Source organism: Bactrocera neohumeralis, unplaced genomic scaffold (assembly GCF_024586455.1).
Source record: "Bactrocera neohumeralis isolate Rockhampton unplaced genomic scaffold, APGP_CSIRO_Bneo_wtdbg2-racon-allhic-juicebox.fasta_v2 cluster11, whole genome shotgun sequence".
Classification (NCBI taxonomy): Eukaryota; Metazoa; Arthropoda; class Insecta; order Diptera; family Tephritidae; genus Bactrocera; species Bactrocera neohumeralis.
Window position 1 is genome coordinate 11,619,022 of NW_026089624.1, and position 23,435 is coordinate 11,642,456.

The 23,435-nt window shown below is 35.8% G+C and overlaps 1 protein-coding gene and 1 long non-coding RNA gene across 3 annotated transcripts; one reads left to right on the plus strand and one right to left on the minus strand.

Moving 5' to 3' along the window:
• Positions 1-2,143: 2,143 nt before the first annotated feature.
• Positions 2,144-8,026, plus strand: LOC126765961 (polycomb protein PHO-like). 2 transcript variants are annotated; one of them, XR_007668635.1, is made up of 3 exons: positions 2,144-2,162; positions 7,680-7,799; positions 7,854-8,026. XR_007668635.1 is itself a non-coding variant. In XM_050483708.1 (3 exons), the coding sequence occupies exons 1-3, from the start codon at positions 7,582-7,584 to the stop codon at positions 7,990-7,992; spliced, it is 276 nt and encodes a 91-aa protein (XP_050339665.1). In that variant the 5' UTR covers positions 7,457-7,581; the 3' UTR covers positions 7,993-8,026. The 2 variants fall into 2 exon arrangements, 1 of the variants encoding a protein (XP_050339665.1); XM_050483708.1 differs by lacking the exon at positions 2,144-2,162 and adding an exon at positions 7,457-7,598.
• A 4,879-nt stretch (positions 8,027-12,905) lies between these two features.
• On the minus strand, positions 12,906-13,794 carry LOC126765964 (uncharacterized). The gene is made up of 3 exons (XR_007668658.1): positions 13,657-13,794; positions 13,467-13,599; positions 12,906-13,392 (listed from the first exon to the last, which is right to left on the minus strand). It is a non-coding gene; the product is annotated as an uncharacterized LOC126765964 (long non-coding RNA).
• Positions 13,795-23,435: the final 9,641 nt, after the last annotated feature.

Below are 23,435 nucleotides of genomic sequence, written 5' to 3' on the forward strand. Positions count from 1 at the left end.
CTTCTGCCACATCGTCCTTCTCTTCTGTCGGGGCGTGGGCGCAAATCAGCGATATGTTGAAGAACCTCGCTTTGATGCGGATTGTGGCTAGACGTTCATTCACCGGAGTGAATGATAGTACTCGGCGACGGAGTCTCCAACACCAAATTTGCGCTCCTTTATATGGCCACTGTAGTAAATGTCACAAGGACCTACTCGTCTCTGTCCTTGTCCCGTCCATCGCATTTCTTGGACGGCGGTGATGTCAGCCTTTATTTTTGCGAGGACATCAACCGGCTGGGCAGCGGCACCTTCCCAATTAAGGGTCCGGACGTTCCAGGTGCATGCCCTCCAATCGTAGTCCTTATTTCGTTTCCAGGTCGTCATCAAAAGGGGGGCCTATCCGAGGTTGTTTTTTTTCAGAGGTGACGGGGTTCCCAAACCCAGCGCACAACCCATGGGGGAATGTTTCCCCTTCTCATTGCCGCCTTGAAGGGTTTTTTTTGGGACCCAGGATTTGGTAAAAGGACGGAAGTGGGGTTTGCGAGCCATTTTAAAGATCTTTCCCACTATGAATGGCGATGAAATTTTTCACTTCCGAACTTCACACATGACTCCATCCCCAGTTGTGTTATATTGTAAAATAAAGCTTTTTAAAAAAATATTTTTCCAAAAATTATATATAGTTTAATATTTTAATTTACAGAAAAAAGAAAGGGGTTGGGGAAGAATTAAAATTTAATAAACAAGAAAAAAATCAATATATAAAAAAAATATGGTCTTATTTTTCACAGAAATACATTTATAAAAAAGGATCTTTGTCATTTTTTTAATTTTCAGATAGCTCGAACCTACTTACCCTACGCCTTTGCGCAAATGATTATGTTATGATAACAAATGCCCACATACAGATTTGGCAATGGCAATAGCAATAGATTTGACAGTTAGTATGCCATATATTTGCCTGTCGAGATGCCCCCGTTAAGTATATTTAGTATGGCTACTGATCTCAGCATAGATAACAAAGCAAATAACATCTCTGATTTGACGTTTCTGAGGAGCACTTCAGTGGAAAATAATGGCGTCCATTGTACTTTAAAATTTACGTTTGGCGTTGCGTTTGTGGTGAAACAATCTATATTTCAATTTGCATAAATGTTAGCTGCTTGGTTTATCTAACCCTGAAATGCATAGCATACCATATATGGTGCATGCTTTAAATCCTTCATAGTTAGATGAAATTAAATTATCTGTCAGCGATTTCATTTATTTTTATGATACATTGGTTTGTATTTTAGGGGACGATATATATATTATTATATTTAAAATATGAGTTTTGGATATAAAGTGGTTATATTTTACGGTTATCATGCACTCAAACTCATATTTTAAATATAATATACATTGTATATAAGTAAGTATATATCGTCACCTAATATACAAACCAATGTATCATAAAAATAAATGGAAATCGTTGACAAAATAATAATCAAAATTTATCAATTTTATAACGAAAACTTAAATTTTGTTTGAATATGAGTGCAAAATAATTTTTTATTTTCTTTATTGAGTTTTTTTAAAAGTAACTTATAATTCTAACTTATAACTTATAATTCTCGCTTATAACTTATAACTCATAACTGCCCTATTCATCTCTTAATTTTAGTTCTTATAGTATTATAATGCTGATCATGCAAAAAGGATGGCTGTGGCATTTCTTGTTGCGTGATCAAGTTCTTCTTGTAATTGTATTCCAATAGATTTTATGATGACTTTGCAAATTGGCTATTGAGGATTTTAATATTCTTTGTTTACGTTAATTCTATTTGTTATGATAGGCGGTTGGCTTGATCCTATGGATGAATGTGGTGTAGACTTACATCACATATGTGTCTACTAGAGATGAATGGGATAGGGGTTTATTTTAGTGGGTTTGGGTTGCATTAACTACCCCCCTTGTTAAAAAAAGAAACGTCCTCGTTTCGGCTTAGGATGTTAATTCATCATTTTTGTGATAGATTCAAGCATATTGGCATTACCTTCTTCAATTTTCCTTTTTTTATATTTTTTAATTTTTTGCCGGATTTTGATAATTACATAAATCAAAGCAATAATTATGCCAAAAATAAGAGTGCCCAAAAAGTTGGGTGAGATTTAATTTCTTCTTGGCCCATATTTAAAAGGTTTGTATTTTTAAATTTTAAATCTACTTATATTTTCTGATTCAAGATATTCGAGGACATCAACCCGACTAGGCTGATTTGATTTAATATAGTTCCAAATTATGCTACTTGGATTTTCATAAATTTTGTTGTCAATTACTATGGTGTTATTGAAGGTTACTAAATATGTACCATCGAGGTCGATGTTATCAACTTTGTGTTTTCCTGATATTAAGATTATGCCATCTGTGATTGTAAAATTATTGTGTTCATGACTTACAATATCTTTAATTTCTTTTATATTCAATATTGTTGGGTTAAAAATTCCGACTTTTCCTAATACAATAGTTTAGAGAGTATTTTCTAGATCTGTTAGTATTAATTTATTTCTGTGTTGCATTATGTTAATTAAGGTTGAACTATTCTCTATTTTACTAACAATATTTGTTAATTGTGTAACTACCTCAAATAATTTGGAATCTGTAGTAAACTGTCTATTGTTATTTTCTATGAGTTCAGATAATTTCATGTTTATTCGTACAATATCGTCATGGTCTGGTGTTCCCGAAATCCATTTCCATATTTTACCTCTTTTCGATTTTCTCCCCGTCGTAATTTCTAATTGTGATATCAGTCGTTCTATTTGGTCCATTTCTAAGTCCGTGTTGAATTTATTATAATAAACGGTATCACTAGCCTTGATTTTTATAAAGTTTGAGCTATGTGATTTCTTAATTAGTTTTGTTTTTGTGTCATATAGAATTTCTTTATAATTGTCCCAAAAATAGAAGAGTTGAAAACTCACCTTGACCCCTTATGTGTGCAAAACTAAGTTTAAGTTCTTTTAATTTATCAATTAGCACATTCGCAAGACCGCTGCCAGTTGTATCCTCAACAGGAACAAAACATAAAAAGTCCTCTCTCAGTTTTTCCTCATTCTCAAAACGATCAACATACCGTATACAAATTGAAAATTGCTCAATGCCACTAACATCCGTGGTTTCATCAGCAATTATTGTAAAGCATTGGCATTGAGATTTATTAATACGGTTAATAATTTTTTTTTGTATTATTTGTCCTGCTATTTCAATAATTTCATTTTGGATGCGCCAACTGAAATAATTAGCATTACGTGCTGCAGTTTGAACATGTTTTTTTTAAATTTTCGTCGCCACTATCTATTGCTAAACGCAAAAGAGCCCTGAAGTTCCCGTCGTTTTCAGCAGGCATTTCTAAAGAAAGATTTCCTTCGTCACGATGGCCTCTTAACGCAAGCCCTTGCCTCCCGCAGATAAGCAAAACACGTATTATAGGATGTAATTTTGCTCGGTTTTCAAGCTGTTGCTTTTTGCGGCCATGATCAATTTCTGTTAATATATTGTTTCTTTTATTTTCAAAAATCAGCTTGAAATTGGCTGCGTCTTCCACTGCTCTGCGGTGATAATCCTTCTGCTGATGTTCTTTGCATTTCTCAAGTGCTTTTTTCCAAGTTTTAAAAGCAGTTTGAACAAAAGCATTTGCCTTTTGTTGACTACCATTTCCAACGTTTTTCCGAACAAAAGCAACGCAATATAGACAGTAGGCACCATCTTGTCTAGGCGAATATACTAGCCATGGAAAAGACTTCAGCCACGACAACTGAAATTTTAAGTTTCGATCACCAGACGACGGAAAAATAAATGATAAATCAGGCTGCCACACATTCGTTAAAAGCTCATATGTCTGCTTTTCGTCAATTTTTTTGCAAAATTAACGATATCGTTTGCAAACTCCTAAAATTAACGTGATATTTGTACATAGGTAAACGAAATATTTTTTTTATTGAAAATAAAAGTAAACACTTACTGCCACTCGGGTGACCTTAGGTGCAGCGTTTTCTTCATTAATTATAACGGGAGAATCACTTACGCGTTTTAAAACACTACTTTGAAAATATTTTTTAATCGAATTTTCACTCATTTTTACAACTTAGTACTTTCTTCAACGACCACTTTGTAATGACGCCAATTACTGTGTAGTACACATTGTGTACAATAAGCAAATACATTTCATTGACGCTACTGCGGTAACGGTACATTAACAGTCAAAAAATTCGTTTGTGAGTGAGAATCGACAGTTAAGAGAGAAATCAGAGAGCCTTTTCATCTCTGCTTACTGATGCTCAAAAGAGTTACAATGATTAATACGAATGCAAAATATAAAGAAAATGCAAAAACGGCACAAGAACAAAACACACGTACCCACATAATTCATTTGTTCTATTCTCATTCACGCTCTAATCATTAGTGACAAGTGTTGCCGCGAGCTAAAAAAATTAAGTATATGTTGCCAAGCAAAATAAGTATCAAAAAGTATCAAAAGCACAACCGTTGTTTTAAAAATTTTCATTTGAAAAACAAATAATAAGTAAAGTTGTGTATCTAATTCAGACCAGTTTTTTCTGGTCGTTTTTATTAAAAATATAGACATTTTAGTTAAGACACTCAAGTATTTTTTTGCAAATAGCATAATTTTTTTTAATTTAAATTTATTTCACAACAGTTTGCTCATGGAACGAAAACTGAAAGTCATAATAAATGAGTTTTTATTTTTCCTGTATTATGATTAACAATAAACTCTAAATAAATAATAAACTCTAAAAAAATAATAGAAACCTTATTGGTGACTTTTCAGTTCAGAACTAATTTTCAAAAGAAGTGCACTTTCGACTCGCAATTGCCCTTAAATCTAAAAAAATCCAGTTCAGCACAGAGTTATAAGGCAAACTCATTACTTTGAAGCAAATTAAAAAAATGTCTCTGTCCAGTTTATATTTTTCTGGGTTTTTTAATTGGCCTACATTCCCATAACTTTTTAATACTATCCAGATACAATAGCTTTGTTTTTAGTTTAACATTTTCATAGTTTCAAAAACTTAAATTCTATCAGCAGAAAAGTATCAAAATAGGCCGTTTGTGAACAAAAAGGTATCAAATCACAAAATTTAGAAAAAAAAGTACCAAAAAAGATACAATTGTATCAAAACGGCAACGCTGTTAGTGACTAATGTATTCATTTATTTTACATATTCCTACATCGTCGGCAGAAAGATTGCTTTGAAAACAACAAATTACAATTTTTCAAATGACTATGTAGAATTAAATTCTATTATTAAAAAATTCAATTATTTTGGGGGGGGGGGGGGGGGGGGGTTTAACCCCCCTATATCTATAGGTTTTTTATCAGTTACGGAATGGATTGATTTATTGTATTGTTGTGCAGCCCTGTAGATACTTTCTAAATCGCTAATTAAATGGTATTCCTGTTGGATACAACGTGATAGTTCTGTAAGGGTTGAATGTACTCTTTCAACTTGACCATTTGTGGTACTATGTTTCGGGGTGCAATAATAAACTTCGATGTTCATTCTCTGCATTAAAGATTTGAATTGAATTGAAGAGAAACCTGGTTCATTATCGCAGGTAATGTGTTTTGTCTCGGGAAAACTTTGAAGTATGTCGAGGACCTTTTGATCTAGGTCTATTCTGTCATATATGTGTTTGATTATTAAGTATTTGGAATAAGCGTCTACTGCTGTTAAGAACTTTAATTTCTGTACAAAAAATATGTCTATATGAATTTGTTCTCCTTCTCTTTCTGGTATAGGGGCTTCACCGATTGGCACTCTTTGAGGGTGGCGATTGTATTTGTTTTTGTTACATATGTTACAATTTCGAACATATTCCTTAAATTGTTTGGTCATGTCTGGCCAATAATATAGTTTAAATATTTGTTTAAAGTTTTCTCTAAAATTTCTATGTGCTCGATTGTGTGTTTCCTCGACAATCATGTTTTGATCTTCTGTGTTAGTTATGTCCGTTGGGAAGTTTTTAGTATAAAGAAATTTAATATTGAATGTTTCTAATAATTTGGATTTCATTTCGTACAAATCTTCTACGGTGCAATGTATACCTGTAACCACATTTGGTTTCAAAAATTCTTTAAGTATATTTATCAAATTGTCAACTGTATCATAATCTATAATGTGCCGTGTTTTTCCGAAATTTGTAATTGATTCATGCATTGTGAATCTAGCTTTACTCAGTAATATCTGTTGCGAATATTGATTTAGTGGTCGGGTTGTTTCTGCTATATTTATATTGTCGCTACTTTCTGCTGAATGTTGAGTGCTGTTACTTGAAATGTCTGATATATTGTGAAAGTATTGTCGTGAAATAGCGTCTGCTACAACGTTAGTTTTTCCCGGTTTGTATATTATTTTTGGAGAATATTCTTCGATTAATGCATGCCATCACTTCATTTTAGCATTAGGATTACGGGTAGAAACTGCAAATGTTAAAGGTTGATGATCCGTGTGGATCTCTAGGTTTGTAACGCCATAAAGGTAATTCCTTAAAGTTTTCAAAGCAAATACGATAGCATATAACTCTTTCTCATTTGTTGCATAATTTAATTCAGTGTTATTTAATGTCTTTGATATAAACGTGATTGGTTTATCTTCTTGGGACAGAACTCCTCCGACTGTAACATTTGATGCGTCAGTAGTTAAAATAAATTTTTTTGTATAGCCTGGTTGTGCCAGTTTAATTTGGTTTGCTAATAGATTTTTGAGTTTTTCACATGCAATAACTGCTTCTTGGTCTAAATCCAGTTTTACTTTCTTTGACATATGTTGGGAAATTCTTCCATATTCTCCTGACAAGTATCTGGTTAAGGGTTTTGCTTTAAAGCATAGTCTTGAATAAATTTCCTATAGTATCCTGTAATTCCTAAAAAACTTCGTAATTGTCTCAAAGTAGATGGAATAGGGAAGTGTTTAATGCATTCAATTTTTTTTGGGTCTGTTTTAATAATTCCTTGGGCAACCATGTATCCTAAAAACTCGACTTCGGTTTCATAAAATTTTGATTGAAATGTCGACACTTGAATGCAAAAACTATCAAATATTGTTTCTAATTCAGTTATTTTAATGTCACATAATAGCTGAGATTCGGAAATTCCCGCCAAGCCGTCGCCACTAACGGTAAACTTCAGTGCATCACTTTTGCTGTGAGCTTGATTTTCTGCAAGTGTGTGAATTTTTGCTAACCGTTTCCGAAAAAAAAAAAAAAATAAATTTGAGTTGATTTTGTGTTTTACAAGAAAAAACATGCTTATATCAAATAACAACATAGCTAAATTTTTCATTTTTTTTAAGATGAAATTGTTTTTTTTTTGTCAAGTGCTACTACATATCAGTGCTGCATCATTTTGGCTGTGAGACACTGTACTATATAGTTTACAGACTATAGTTTGTGTTGTGTTTGTAAGACACTTCCATTATGTTTTCAAACGGGCCCTACTTTTTCCTAGGAGGCCTATAAATGGTAAAATTTCGAGTATTTGAAAAAGCAATCTTTTTCCATACTTTAGTAAAAATAGGAGCGGGCATTCTGTTAACATGAATATGGACCGGAAGTAAATAAAACTATACATCATTCTATATTTTCTCACATTAATAAATAAATACATGTATTGTTTTTCGTTTTTGTTTTACAGAACTCATGTGGGAATTCATACGGGCGATCGACCATACGTTTGTCCTTTCGATGGTTGTAACAAAAAGTTTGCGCAGTCTACAAACTTGAAATCATATATTTTAACACACGCTAAAACTAAGTAAATATATTTTTTAGTATACCTTCATTTAATTATATCCTCATCATATTATAGACGAAGTTCTCTCGGTGGTAATTGCAGTAATATTAATAATGATTCCAGCAGCCCAGCGCAGTTAGCTACTCAAAATCTTATAAAAGTTGAAATGAACGAAATTGATTCCAACTCCTCGTACGTTGTTTACACTGATTAATATATTTTTAACATCATAAAAACAAGCAAACCAATACATACTGTTTTTTCTAACGGAAATCATTTAATGTAAACATCTTTACTAAATCTCTATGAAAGAAAGAGGGTTCCATAGAAGATGACGCTGTCTTATTTTAGTATTATTTATTTCAGCATGAACCATTTTTTGTATGAATGATTTGAATGAAATATTCTGCGCTTTGTTGATAACTTTATAAATTTATTTTAAATAGGTTAACTTACTAACTGTCTGAAATGATCATAATCACTCAATTGAATAATAATTTGTATGTAATATTAACAAGCCAGTTTGAATTGTATTAATATGTCATAAATAACGGTCTCTTAAAATTTTAAAATTTATAAAGTTTTACTGATCATTTCTCTAATTACCTGGAATATTTACATATAAAGCAATTTTTCAACATGACTATGAATGAAAGAAAAATAGAAATTGTGAGTGAATTAAAAAGTTCTGTATTTTTTTTAGTTCAGTACTGCATTTATTTCCACCTGTATGTCTGTTATGGTTAAATATTTTATCAGTGCTCTGCAGAAAAATGAGAGAATCAGGAGTGTTGTGGAATCTGATAGTTGGCGGAATCCGATTTAAAACCGATCAAAAAAAGTAGTAGGTATCATGAATTCAAATATTATTGCTTTGATATTCGAAACAGAATTTGTTTTGGGTGTCACGGAAACAAATTTTATCGGTTTTGCTATCAGAAAGAATGCAAGGAGATAGTCGCTCACAGATTTGAAATGTAAGTTAAGAAATCAAGTTATCTTATAATGTCGAATTGATTTATCTTTATTTCTATAGGGGAAAACATTGTAAGTATAAAACACAAAGGTTTTAATTATTGAGTTTTTGGAAAAAAAAATCCAGATATTTATAGATATTAGATTTACAAAACGTAATATGATAAATCTTTTTCTTCTTAATTGGCGTAGACACCGCTTACGCGATTATAGCCGAGTTAACAACAGCGCGCCAGTCGTTTCTTCTTTTCGCTACGTGGCGCCAATTGGATATTCCAAGCGAAGCCAGGTCCTTCTCCAACGGACACTTGGTCCTTCCAGTGTTTTCGTCCACGGACTAGCCAGCGAGGCTCTATGTCAATGTCGTCATATCAGTTCGATATTTCGCCGCCGTGTTTCCAATCGTTGGGCATGCTTTCGTCCGACCGGCAGTCCGTCGGCCCCTGCCGCTTTGTTGTTCTTGAGGCGGGCAATTGCTATTCGAACTTCTTCATGGTCGGGTAATGGAACGTCTGCTCCATCGTCATCGATTGGGGAATCGGGTTCTCCTTCTCCTGGTGTTGTGCGTTCACTGCCATTCAGCAGGCTGGAGAAGTGTTCCCTCCATAATTTAACTGTGTTCTGGGCATCGGTCACTAGATCACCTTTGGGGGTTCTACAAGAGTATGCTCCGGTCTTGAAACCTTCTGTAAGCCGCCGCATTTTTTCGTAGAATTTTCGAGCATTACCTCTGTCGGCCAGCTTATCAAGCTCTTCGTACTCACGCATTTCGGCCTCTTTCTTCTTCTGTCTGCAAATGCGTCTCGCTTCTCTCTTCAACTCTCGGTATCTATCCCATCCCGCACGTGTAGTGGTCCATCGTAACGTTGCGAGGTGGGCAGCCTGTTTTCTCTCCGCTGCGACACGGCACTCCTCGTCGTACCAGCTGTTCTTTTGCACTTTCCGAAAACCAATGGTTTCGGTTGCAGCTGTACGTGAGGAATTTGAAATGCCGTCCCACAGTTCCCTTATACCGAGTTGTTGACGAGTGCTCTCAGAGAGCACGAGTGCAAGCCGAGTAGAGAATCATTCGGTTGTCTGTTGTGATTGCAGCTTCTCGACGTCGAACCTTCCTTGTGTTTGTTGGCGTGCGTTTTTTGCTACACAGAGGCGGGTGCGAATCTTGGCTGCAACAAGATAGTGGTCCGAATCGATGTTAGGACCTCGGAGCGCACGCACATCTAAAACACTGGAGACGTGTCTTCAGTCTATTACAACATGATCGATCTGGTTGGTAGTTTTTCGATCCGGAGACAGCCAGGTAGCTTGATGAATCTTCTTATGCTGGAATCTAGTACTACAGATGACCATATTTCGGGCCACGGCGAAGTCAATCAGCCTCAACCCATTTGGGGATGTTTCGTCGTGGATGCTGAATTTACACACCGTAGTGCCAAATATACCATCTTTGCCAACCCTGGCGTTAAAGTCGCCAAGCACGATTTTGACATCGTAGCGGGGCAGCTCTCATAAGCGCGCTCCAAGCGCTCATAGAAGGCATCTTTGGTCACATCGTCCTTCTCTTCTGTCGGGGCGTGGGCGCAAATCAGCGATATGTTGAAGAACCTCGCTTTGATGCGGATTGTGGCTAGACGTTCATTCACCGGAGTGAATGATAGTACTCGGCGACGGAGTCTCTCTCCCACCACGAATCCAACACCAAACTTGCGCTCCTTTATATGGCCACTGTAGTAAATGTCACAAGGACCTACTCGTCTCTGTCCTTGTCCCGTCCATCGCATTTCTTGGACGGCGGTGATGTCAGCCTTTATTTTTGCGAGGACATCAACCAGCTGGGCAGCGGCACCTTCCCAATTAAGGGTCCGGACGTTCCAGGTGCATGCCCTCCAATCGTAGTCCTTATTTCGTTTGCCATGGTCGTCATCAAAAGGGGGGCTCTCATCCGAGGCTGTGCTTTCTTTTTCATTGGAGGTGTTTTTTACGTGGCGGGTCCCAAACCCAGCGCACAACCCTATGCAGGGAATGTTTCGCCTTCTCACATTAGCTCGCCTTCGAACGGATGTTCTTAGGCTACCCAGAGGATACTTGGTCAAAGACCGGAAGTAGTGCGCTGCTTGAGCCATGTGTAAAAGAATCGTTTCTGGCCACTCCCAAGTGAATGGCGATCAGAGAACTTTCTCACTTCCGTGAACTTCTACCCATGACTCCATCCTCCAGTTGTGTTATATTGTAAAAATAAAGTACATTTTCAAAATAATATTTTTCCAAAAAAAATTATATATAGTTTAATATTGTTAATTTACAGAAAAATTATGCAAAATGGGTTAGGAACGAAGTCTTAAATTTAATAACACAAGCAAAAATCAAAATATCAATAAAAATATGAATTCTTATTTTTCACAGAAATACATTTATAAAAAAGGATCTTTGTCATTTTTTAATTTTTCAGATATTTTTCTGCTCGTGATGAGCACTGCCTCTGTTTTTTCTCCTGCAAGTTGTAGCTTGTTACTCGTAAGCCAGTCTTTGATTTTCGACACGGTCTCATTGCATATATTCTGTATCTGCCAGAGTTCTTTAGCTACGATCGTTACGGCAATATCGTCCGCATAGCCAATTATCTGTGCTTCTTTTGGTAGCGGTAATCGTAACACCCCGTCGTACAGCACATTCCAAAGTAGTGGACCTAGTACGGAGCCTTGTGGTACTCCACCTGTCACCGTGTAGGTTTTTGGACCTGCATCTGTATCGTACAACAGTAGTCTTTCAGACAGATAGCTGCTAATTGTCCTCAGAAGATACCCCGGGGTGTTTCTTGACTCTAATGCTCTCAATATATGTGGCCAGTATGCCGAGTTAAAAGCGTTTTTCACGTCCAACGTAACAACTGCGCAGTGGCGCTGTGTGCACACAAAACCTCATTTCTCTCGTGTCGCCGAACAGTGAAGATCGCGGACGAACAATGGCAAGTGTTAAGGTATTTTTATGAGGTTTTTTTGGCAGGGAAAGAAATAATTGATTCAAGCGAAATTTCTAGGTTTTATAGTTATATATTTGAACATCTTTCACAATTTTTTTGGATACGAAATTTTTGATATTCTGCCTTTGGGAAGCAATTGCCCGATGCATCTCGCATGTGCATTTTTCGGACGGTGGGCGGGATGCAGGTCGCAATTTCTATCGAAAACAAAAATTTCAAAGAGATTCATATTTTTTAATAATTTATCTTCTAGTTAAACTAAGAAAATATCAAAAAAAAAGTGGTTTTTGACCAAAAAAATTTTACTTTATGTTGTTTAAAAATATGTTCAAACTTTCTTAGTTTTTTTAGTTTAAGTTGAAGATAATTTTATTCCAAAGATAATAAACTTTGCCCTAATTCTATACGACGTTCAGTTTTTTTTTCCTATCCTGCCTCTACAACTTTGTGGACATATTCTTAGATTATTTTTAAAAAGATTTAAGCAAAACAAAATTCGATTGTTTGAAGCTTCTAAAGCAGGCTAATCCATTAATAAAGATTTCGTATCAGAATTTATTGATCTTATAAAAAATGAATTAGGAATTTGGCAAACGAAAAGTGATAAATATAAAAATAAAATTAAGAAAAATAAAAGTTGGAATAACTTATTAACGAAATACAGAGAAATACAAATGGCGCACATGTTCACTGTGTGAAGAACGAACGCAAACTGGATTTGTGAGTCGTGTATGGGCGAAACGAATTCATACAGATCGAACGCACATGTATGTCGTGTATAGCCCCTTTTAGCCCTACTACGTTTATACGGCAACCGGTCTGAAACAAGAATGATAGAAACAAGATTGCGCAATGAGGTGTTCAAATTTTGTTCGTTCTGCGCATCTACGTCACGGTTGACCAACGTACAATCAGCTGATTTTCTGTTGTTTGTTTTTCTTTGCAATAAGAATCAATTTTGTATTGTAGGCATACAAAAACATGAATATCATTAAAAGTTGACATCAATATAAGTGAATATTAATAAAAGATATCAATATAAGTGAATATTTAATAGTGAACATTTACCTACATATTCATTTAATTGTGTTTTCATTGTATTATTTAAGTTTGTCTCTTTGCTGTGTTTTTTTCAACCATATATGTACATTTATGCAAATAAAAAGATTGAATATTTTGTGACCGAGTATCAATTTATTGTCTTATTTAATTTTCTTTTTTTGCTATACATGTGTTCGATAAAGTTTTTATTTAAGGAACGAATCCTAAAATACATTCTTGCTCTGAAAAACAATTATTTTTTTACTTTCGAGCTACAATTTACAAAATTACTTAAATCTAAGTGTTTCTGGTGGTAATTTGTACATATATGCAAATCAGTACCATTTACATCGTCAAATACTGCTTGCAAGGCTCTCATATGCTCCATCAACATATCTGTTGGTTTTGAGAGTCCTCCTTCAGAAAGGTGATCCACCCAGGTATAAGACGAACAATTTTCTGAATTGGCACAAATTTCGGGGTTGTCTTTACTAAGTTTGTGGCAGATGTACCCTGCCAAATTTTCAAGCCCGTCGTTGTTGAGAATCTTCAAGTCATCATTTTTTTCAATTGGGTCAGTGGAATTTAGATCAACTGACACACGTTGAAAAATATTGCCTGCAAAAATATAATAAACATACATACATGCTTATAAATAAAGGGAATAAATTGTTAGTTAAGATTATTATTACAATTAGGATAAGAAACAGTGGTTTAAACGAGACTCCATCCTTTTCTGCCGTTCATTAGCCTCTGCAGGAGTTAATCTGGTTAACGTGAGAAAAGCGCTAGGTAGCAACTTTGTTAGACTCCGCGAACTTAAACCTGTAAGAGTGTTTGGTTATAAAAGTAAAATTATTGGAATCAAAATCCTATAATTACCCATTTCAAACAGCAAATTTCTTTCACATTCAAAGGCGCGCGCGAATAATAAGTCAACCGTGACGTCACCAAGAACAGCTGACTGAAAGCAAACATGCGCATTGCGCAATCTTATTTCTATCATTCTTGGGTCTGAAATTATTGGCATCTTTACGAAGCATCTCGACAGGCAAAAATTTATTGTATACTAACTGCATTGCCGTGCGTATTGCCTGTGGAGACTCCATATTGGTTATGGAAAGCAATATATGGAATACTAATTAGCAAGCCATATATTGAAAGCAATAAGCTGTCACTTCAGCAATTTGACAGCACAGTTTTCATTTCTATGAAAATTTCGAAGAGACAACATGTCCCATTTACACATATACCTACGGCATTTTTATTTCGGTAATATTAAATTTAGAAGAGCGAGTTTTAAGACGGTTGTGTTCTTCTTCTTCTTAATTGGCGTAGACACCGCTTACGCGATTATAGCCGAGTTAACAACAGCGCGCCAGTCGTTTCTTCTTTTCGCTAGGTGGCGCCAATTGGATATTCCAAGCGAAGCCAGGTCCTTCTCCACTTGGTCCTTCCAACGGAGTGGAGGTCTTCCTCTTACTCTGCTTCCCCCGGCGGGTACTGCGTCGAATACTTTCAGAGCTGGAGTGTTTTCGTCCATCCGGACAACATGACCTAGCCAGCGTAGCCGCTGCCTTTTAATTCGCTGAACTATGTCGATGTCGTCGTATATCTCGTACAGCTCATCGTTCCATCGAATGCGATATTCGCCGTGGCCAATGCGCAAAGGACCTTAAATCTTTCGCAGAACTTTTCTCTCGAAAACTCGCAACGTCGACTCATCCGTTGTTGACATCGTCCAAGACTCTGCACCATATAGCAGGACGGGAATTATGAGCGACTTATAGAGTTTAGCTTTTGTTCGTCGAGAGAGGACTTTGCTTTTCAATTGCCTACTCAGTCTGAAGTAGCACCTGTTGGCAAGAGCAATCCTGCGTTGGATTTCCAGGTTGACATTGTTGGTGGTCTTAATGCTGGTTCCTAAATAGACGAAATTATCTACAACTTCAAAGTTATGACTGTCAACAGTGACGTGAGAGCCAAGTCGCGAGTGCGACGACTGTTTGTTTGATGACAGTAGATATTTCGTTTTGCCCTCGTTCACTGCCAGACCCATTTTCTGTGCTTCCTTGTCCAGCCTGGAGAAAGCAGAACTAACGGCGCGGGTTTTGAGGCCGTGATATCAATATCATCGGCGTACGCCAGCAGCTGTACACTCTTATAGAAGATGGTACCTTCTCTATTTAGTTCTGCAGCTCGAACTATTTTCTCCAGAAGCAGGTTGAAGAAGTCGCACGATAGGGAGTCGCCTTGTCTGAAACCTCGTTTGGTATCGAACGGCTCAGAGAGGTCCTTCCCGATCCTGACGGAGTTTTTCGTGTTGCTCAACGTCAGTTTACACAGCCATATTAGTTATGCGGGGATACCAAATTTAGACATCGCGGCATAAAGGCGGCTCCTTTTCGTGCTGTCCAAAGTAGCTTTGAAATCGACGAAGAGGTGGTGTGTGTCGATTCTACTTTCACGGGTCTTTTCCAAAATTTGACGCATGGTGAATATCTGGTCGGTTGTTGATTTTCCAGGTCTGAAGCCACACTGATAAGGTCCGATCAGTTTGTTGACGGTGGGCTTTAATCTTTCACACAATACGCTCGATAGAACCTTATATGCGATGTTGAGGAGGCTAATCCCACACTTGAGGAGGCATAACACACTTCAATTCCAATCGTTGGGCATGCTTTCGTCCGACCATATTTTACAAAGAAGCTGATGCATGCCCCCTATCAGTTCTTCGCCGCCGTGTTTGAATAGCTCGGCCGGCAGTCCGTCGGCCCCTGCCGCTTTGTTGTTCTTGAGGCGGGCAATTGCTATTCGAACTTCTTCATGGTCGGGTAATGGAACGTCTGCTCCATCGTCATCGATTGGGGAATCGGGTTCTCCTTCTCCTAGTGTTGTGCGTTCACTGCCATTCAGCAGGCTGGAGAAGTGTTTCCTCCATAATTTAATTGTGCTCTGGGCATCGGTCACTAGATCACCTTTGGGGGTTCTGCAAGAGTATGCTCCGGTCTTGAAACCTTCTGTAAGCCGCCACATTTTTTCGTAGAATTTTCGAGCATTACCTCTGTCGGCCAGCTTATCAAGCTCTTCGTACTCACGCATTTCGGCCTCTTTCTTCTTCTGTCTGCAAATGCGTCTCGCTTCCCTCTTCAACTCTCGGTATCTATCCCATCCCGCACGTGTAGTGGTCCATCGTAACGTTGCGAGGTGGGCAGCCTGTTTTCTCTCCGCTGCGACACGGCACTCCTCGTCGTACCCGCCTTTCCTTTTGCACTTTCCGAAAACCAATGGTTTCGGTTGCAGCTGTACGTGAGGAATTTGAAATGCCGTCCCACAGTTCCCTTATACCGAGTTGTTGACGAGTGCTCTCAGAGAGCACGAGTGCAAGCCGAGTAGAGAATCGTTCGGTTGTCTGTTGTGATTGCAGCTTCTCGACGTCGAACCTTCCTTGTGTTTGTTGGCGTGCGTTTTTTGCTACACAGAGGCGGGTGCGAATCTTGGCTGCAACAAGATAGTGGTCCGAATCGATGTTAGGACCTCGGAGCGCACGCACATCTAAAACACTGGAGACGTGTCTTCAGTCTATTACAACATGATCGATCTGGTTGGTAGTTTTTCGATCCGGAGACAGCCAGGTAGCTTGATGAATCTTATTATGCTGGAATCTAGTACTACAGATGACCATATTTCGGGCCACGGCGAAGTCAATCAGCCTCAACCCATTTGGGGATGTTTCGTCGTGGAGGCTGAATTTACAGACCGTAGTGCCAAATATACCTTCTTTGCCCACCCTGGCGTTAAAGTCGCCAAGCACGATTTTGACATCGTAGCGGGGCAGCTCTCATAAGCGCGCTCCAAGCGCTCATAGAAGGCATCTTTGGTCACATCGTCCTTCTCTTCTGTCGGGGCGTGGGCGCAAATCAGCGATATGTTGAAGAACCTCGCTTTGATGCGGATTGTGGCTAGACGTTCATTCACCGGAGTGAATGATAGTACTCGGCGACGGAGTCTCTCTCCCACCACGAATCCAACACCAAATTTGCGCTCCTTTATATGGCCACTGTAGTAAATGTCACAAGGACCTACTCGTCTCTGTCCTTGTCCCGTCCATCGCATTTCTTGGACGGCGGTGATGTCAGCCTTTATTTTTGCGAGGACATCAACCGGCTGGGCAGCGGCACCTTCCCAATTAAGGGTCCGGACGTTCCAGGTGCATGCCCTCCAATCGTAGTCCTTATTTCGTTTGCCATGGTCGTCATCAAAAGGGGGGCTCTCATCCGAGGCTGTGCTTTCTTTTTCATTGGAGGTGTTTTTTACGTGGCGGGTCCCAAACCCAGCGCACAACCCTATGCAGGGAATGTTTCGCCTTCTCACATTAGCTCGCCTTCGAACGGATGTTCTTAGGCTACCCAGAGGATACTTGGTCAAAGACCGGAAGTAGTGCGCTGCTTGAGCCATGTGTAAAAGAATCGTTTCTGGCCACTCCCAAGTGAATGGCGATCAGAGAACTTTCTCACTTCCGTGAACTTCTACCCATGACTCCATCCTCCAGTTGTGTTATATTGTAAAAATAAAGTACATTTTCAAAATAATATTTTTCCAAAAAAATTATATATAGTTTAATATTGTTAATTTACAGAAAAATTATGCAAAATGGGTTAGGAACGAAGTCTTAAATTTAATAACACAAGCAAAAATCAAAATATCAATAAAAATATGAATTCTTATTTTTCACAGAAATACATTTATAAAAAAGGATCTTTGTCATTTTTTTAATTTTTCAGATAGCTCGAACCTACTTACCCTACGCCTTTGCGCAAATGATTATGTTATGATAACAAATGCCCACATACAGATTTGGCAATGGCAATAGCAATAGATTTGACAGTTAGTATGCCATATATTTGCCTGTCGAGATGCCCCGTTAAGTATATTTAGTATGGCTACTGATCTCAGCATAGATAACAAAGCAAATAACATCTCTGATTTGACGTTTCTGAGGAGCACTACAGTGGAAAATAATGGCGTCCATTGTACTTTAAAATTTACGTTTGGCGTTGCGTTTGTCGTGAAACAATCTATATTTTAATTTGCATAAATGCTTCAGCTGCTTGGTTTATCTAACCCTGAAATGCATAGCATACCATATATGGTGCATGCTTTAAATCCTTCATAGTTAGATGAAATTAAATTATATCTGTCAGCGATTTCCATTTATTTTTTATGATACATTGGTTTGTATTTTAGGGGACGATATATATATTATTATATTTAAAATATGAGTTTTGGATATAAAGTGGTTATATTTTACGGTTATCATGCACTCAAACTTATATTTTAAATATAATATACATTGTATATAAGTAAGTATATATCGTCACCTAATATACAAACCAATGTATCATAAAAAATAAATGGAAATCGCTGACAGAAATAATAATCAAAATTTATCAATTTTATAACGAAAACTTAAATTTTGTTTGAATATGAGTGCAAAATAATTTTTTATTTTCTTTATTGGGTTTTTTTAAAAGTAACTTATAATTCTAACTTATAACTTATAATTCTCGCTTATAACTTATAACTCATAACTGCCCTATTCATCTCTTAATTTTAGTTCTTATAGTATTATAATGCTGATCATGCAAAAAGGATGGCTGTGGCATTTCTTGTTGCGTGTCAAGTTCTTCTTGTAATTGTATTCCAATAGATTTTATGATGACTTTGCAAATTGGCTATTGAGGATTTTAATATTCTTTGTTTACGTTAATTCTATTTGTTATGATAGGCGGTTGGCTTGATCCTATTGATGAATGTGGTGTCGACTTACATCACATATGTGTCTACTAGAGATGAATGGGATAGGGGTTTATTTTAGTGGGTTTGGGTTGCATTAACTACCCCCCTTGTTAAAAAAAGAAACGTCCTCGTTTCGGGTTAGGATGTTAATTCATAATTTTTGTGATAGATTCAAGCATATTGGCATTACCTTTTTCAATTTTCCTTTTTTTATATTTTTTAATTTTTTGCCGGATTTTGATAATTACATAAATCAAAGCAATAATTATGCCAAAAATAAGAGTGCCCAAAAAGTTGGGTGAGTTTTATTTTCTTCTTGGCCCATATTTAAAAGGTTTGTATTTTTAAATTTTAAATCTACTTATATTTTCTGATTCAAGATATTCGAGGACATCAACCCGACTAGGCTGATTTGATTTAATATAGTTCCAAATTATGCAACTTGGATTTTCATAAATTTTGTTGTCAATTACTATGGTGTTATTGAAGGTTACTAAATATGTACCATCGAGGTCGATGTTATCAACTTTGTGTTTTCCTGATATTAAGATTATGCCATCTGTGATTGTAAAATTATTGTGTTCATGACTTACAATATCTTTAATTTCTTTTATATTCAATATTGTTGGGTTAAAAATTCCGACTTTTCCTAATACAATAGTTTAGAGAGTATTTTCTAGATCTGTTAGTATTAATTTATTTCTGTGTTGCATTATGTTAATTAAGGTTGAACTATTCTCTATTTTACTAACAATATTTGTTAATTGTGTAACTACCTCAAATAATTTGGAATCTGTTCTAAACTGTCTATTGTTATTTTCTATGAGTTCAGATAATCTCGTGTTTATTCGTACAATATCGTCATGGTCTGGTGTTCCCGAAATCCATTTCCATATTTTACCTCTTTTCGATTTTCTCCCCGTCGTAATTTCTAATTGTGATATCAGTCGTTCTATTTGGTCCATTTCTAAGTCCGTGTTGAATTTATTATAATAAACGGTATCACTAGCCTTGATTTTTATAAAGTTTGAGCTATGTGATTTCTTAATTAGTTTTGTTTTTGTGTCATATAGAATTTCTTTATAATATGTCAAATTTGTTATGTGAAATATGTCTCCCCAGTCAGTGTAAGTCGCGGCTGGTCCAATTTCTATTAGGACATAATCGTCTCTCGTATAGTCAGTAATTTCGCATTGAGTGAATGGTATCAAAAGGATAATTATCGATGTAAGAATCATTTTCTGTAATTAATTTTATAATTTTATATTATCTTTATGAACTATTCTTGACTTGCTATATATTTTTACAGTATTACCTAAATCTTCTTTTACCCTTTGTTTTTTGTATTTTGGTTGTAACTTATTTCTTTCTCCTATTATTTTTGCATATATAACGTGATTCTTTTTATATGTTTTTATTATTCTAGTCTTATTATTTCTTTCTATCATTTTTTCCTGTGCGTTGCTTAACTTTAATGGTATTTCATTGTGTGTGATTTTATTAAGATATATATCTATAGGTTTTTTATCAGTTACGGAATGGATTGATTTATTGTATTGTTGTGCAGCCCTGTAGATACTTTCTAAATCGCTAATTAAATGGTATTCCTGTTGGATACAACGTGATAGTTCTGTAAGGGTTGAATGTACTCTTTCAACTTGACCATTTGTGGTACTATGTTTCGGGGTGCAATAATAAACTTCGATGTTCATTCTCTGCATTAAAGATTTGAATTGAATTGAAGAGAAACCTGGTTCATTATCGCAGGTAATGTGTTTTGTCTCGGGAAAACCTTGAAGTATGTCGAGGACGTTTTGATCTAGGTCTATTCTGTCATATATGTGTTTGATTATTAAGTATTTGGAATAAGCGTCTACTGCTGTTAAGAACTTTAATTTCTGTACAAAAAATATGTCTATATGAATTTGTTCTCCTTCTCTTTCTGGTATAGGGGCTTCACCGATTGGCACTCTTTGAGGGTGGCGATTGTATTTGTTTTTGTTACATATGTTACAATTTCGAACATATTCCTTAAATTGTTTGGTCATGTCTGGCCAATAATATAGTTTAAATATTTGTTTAAAGTTTTCTCTAAAATTTCTATGTGCTCGATTGTGTGTTTCCTCGACAATCATGTTTTGATCTTCTGTGTTAGTTATGTCCGTTGGGAAGTTTTTAGTATAAAGAAATTTAATATTGAATGTTTCTAATAATTTGGATTTCATTTCGTACAAATCTTCTACGGTGCAATGTATACCTGTAACCACATTTGGTTTCAAAAATTCTTTAAGTATATTTATCAAATTGTCAACTGTATCATAATCTATAATGTGCCGTGTTTTTCCGAAATTTGTAATTGATTCATGCATTGTGAATCTAGCTTTACTCAGTAATATCTGTTGCGAATATTGATTTAGTGGTCGGGTTGTTTCTGCTATATTTATATTGTCGCTACTTTCTGCTGAATGTTGAGTGCTGTTACTTGAAATGTCTGATATATTGTGAAAGTATTGTCGTGAAATAGCGTCTGCTACAACGTTAGTTTTTCCCGGTTTGTATATTATTTTTGGAGAATATTCTTCGATTAATGCATGCCATCACTTCATTTTAGCATTAGGATTACGGGTAGAAACTGCAAATGTTAAAGGTTGATGATCCGTGTGGATCTCTAGGTTTGTAACGCCATAAAGGTAATTCCTTAAAGTTTTCAAAGCAAATACGATAGCATATAACTCTTTCTCATTTGTTGCATAATTTAATTCAGTGTTATTTAATGTCTTTGATTTAAACGTGATTGGTTTATCTTCTTGGGACAGAACTCCTCCGACTGTAACATTTGATGCGTCAGTAGTTAAAATAAATTTTTTTGTATAGCCTGGTTGTGCCAGTTTAATTTGGTTTGCTAATAGATTTTTGAGTTTTTCACATGCAATAACTGCTTCTTGGTCTAAATCCAGTTTTACTTTCTTTGACATATGTTGGGAAATTCTTCCATATTCTCCTGACAAGTATCTGGTTAAGGGTTTTGCTTTAAAGCATAGTCTTGAATAAATTTCCTATAGTATCCTGTAATTCCTAAAAAACTTCGTAATTGTCTCAAAGTAGATGGAATAGGGAAGTGTTTAATGCACTCAATTTTTTTTTGGGTCTGTTTTAATAATTTCTTGGGCAACCATGTATCCTAAAAACTCGACTTCGGTTTCATAAAATTTTGATTTTTCTAAAGATATTTTCATATTGGCATCCTTAAGTGTTCTCTATGTTCATCTATATTATTTGAATAGATTATTATGTCATCGATATATACATGACAAAATTTCCTACATAATTGCGTAATATATTATCCATCGCTCTTTGAAATATGCTAGGGGCATTCCTTAAACCGAAAGGTAGTCTTAAATATTCATATTTGCCATTGTTGACACTAAAAGCTGTTTTTTCTATATCCTTTTCCTGCATTGTAATTTGATGGAAACCTGACTCTAAATCTAGAGTAGAGAAGTATTTTGCTGTTCCTAAGTTTGCTAATATAACATTTGTGTCTGGGATAGGGTATTTATCGGGAACTGTATTTTCATTAATTTTCTTATAATCTATAACTAGCCTGAGTTTTTGTGTACCATTTTCATTTATTCCTTTCTTGGGTACAACCCATATTGGTGAATTATAGGGGCTTTTACTTGGACGTATTATACCATTATCTAATAGATTCTTTATTTCATTGTTCACAAAAGTATTAACGGACAAGGGGTATGGGTACTGTTTACTCCATATGGGAGTTTCAACAATTGTGCGTATTTCAGCTTTAACGTCCGTTCTAAAGGGTAAATTTTTATTAATATTTGAATGAATTTTTTCGATTTCATTCTTTGTTTTTGTTTTCAAATATTCAAGATTTCCATTTTTTAAATTATTATAAGCGGTATTATTCTTCGCTGGCTTTCTAGGATCTTTTTGTCCCAGAGTAGTACTTAAATTACATAATTGCTGGCATAATTCATCAGCGGGCGCCATAGGAGCATTTGAGCTTCCCACGGTAGTATTAAAATTTCCAGTATTATTTTCAATATAAATTTTTTCCGTTTTGCTATTATATTTTAATATTTCATTCTTTAAATCTATTACAACTATTGCTTTTTTCAAAATATTAAGCCCTATTAGCATATCTGCTTCTAAATTTTCTATTATGTAAAATCTCTATATCGTATTGAAGATATTTACATCACTATAATCTTCAATAGTGGTGAATCCGTTAATTGTTTTTACTCTTTTAATTATATCTAATTTATCTCTATATAAAAAAGTGTTTGGTTTGCAATAGCAACAAGTGGCTCCTGTGTCAATTGGGACTTTTAGTTTTCTTCCTGTTACTCCACAGTACCTATAAATGTATGGGGGTTCTGTCTTCAGCCTAAAAAAGCTTGTTCTTGAATATTATTTATGCGTTGAATTTTAGATGGAGGTTGTGGTGTTTTTTTATGTTCTTCAAAATTCCGTTTGGCGTATGTTTGTTCGTGTTGAGTTTGTTTGTGGATACTGGAATCCACGTCCATTGGTTCAGGTTGGTTTCTTTGGTATCCTTGATTAAATCTTTGTACGTATTGTTGGTTATTTTTGTTCTGGAATCCTTGGTTATATCTTTGTGCATATTGTTGGTTATTTTTGTTTACTTGAGGGAATCTTAAATTGTTCTGGAACTGGTTATTTGTGAAGTTTAAAGGAGATGTTCGAGGATTATGAACTTGCAATTTTACTGGGTTCGGCTGAGCCTGACTCCTACTGAATTGGAAAGCAAAATTTGCTCTCATATTGTTTGAATTTAATTCTAGAGCTTTCGCTAAAGCATTTGGTAAATCAGATGG

Bases quoted from the DNA above. Each gene is read 5' to 3' on its own strand.
- LOC126765961 (XM_050483708.1), top strand. The intron at 7,800-7,853 runs GTAAATATATTT...ATCATATTATAG, and splicing joins TTAACACACGCTAAAACTAA to ACGAAGTTCTCTCGGTGGTA.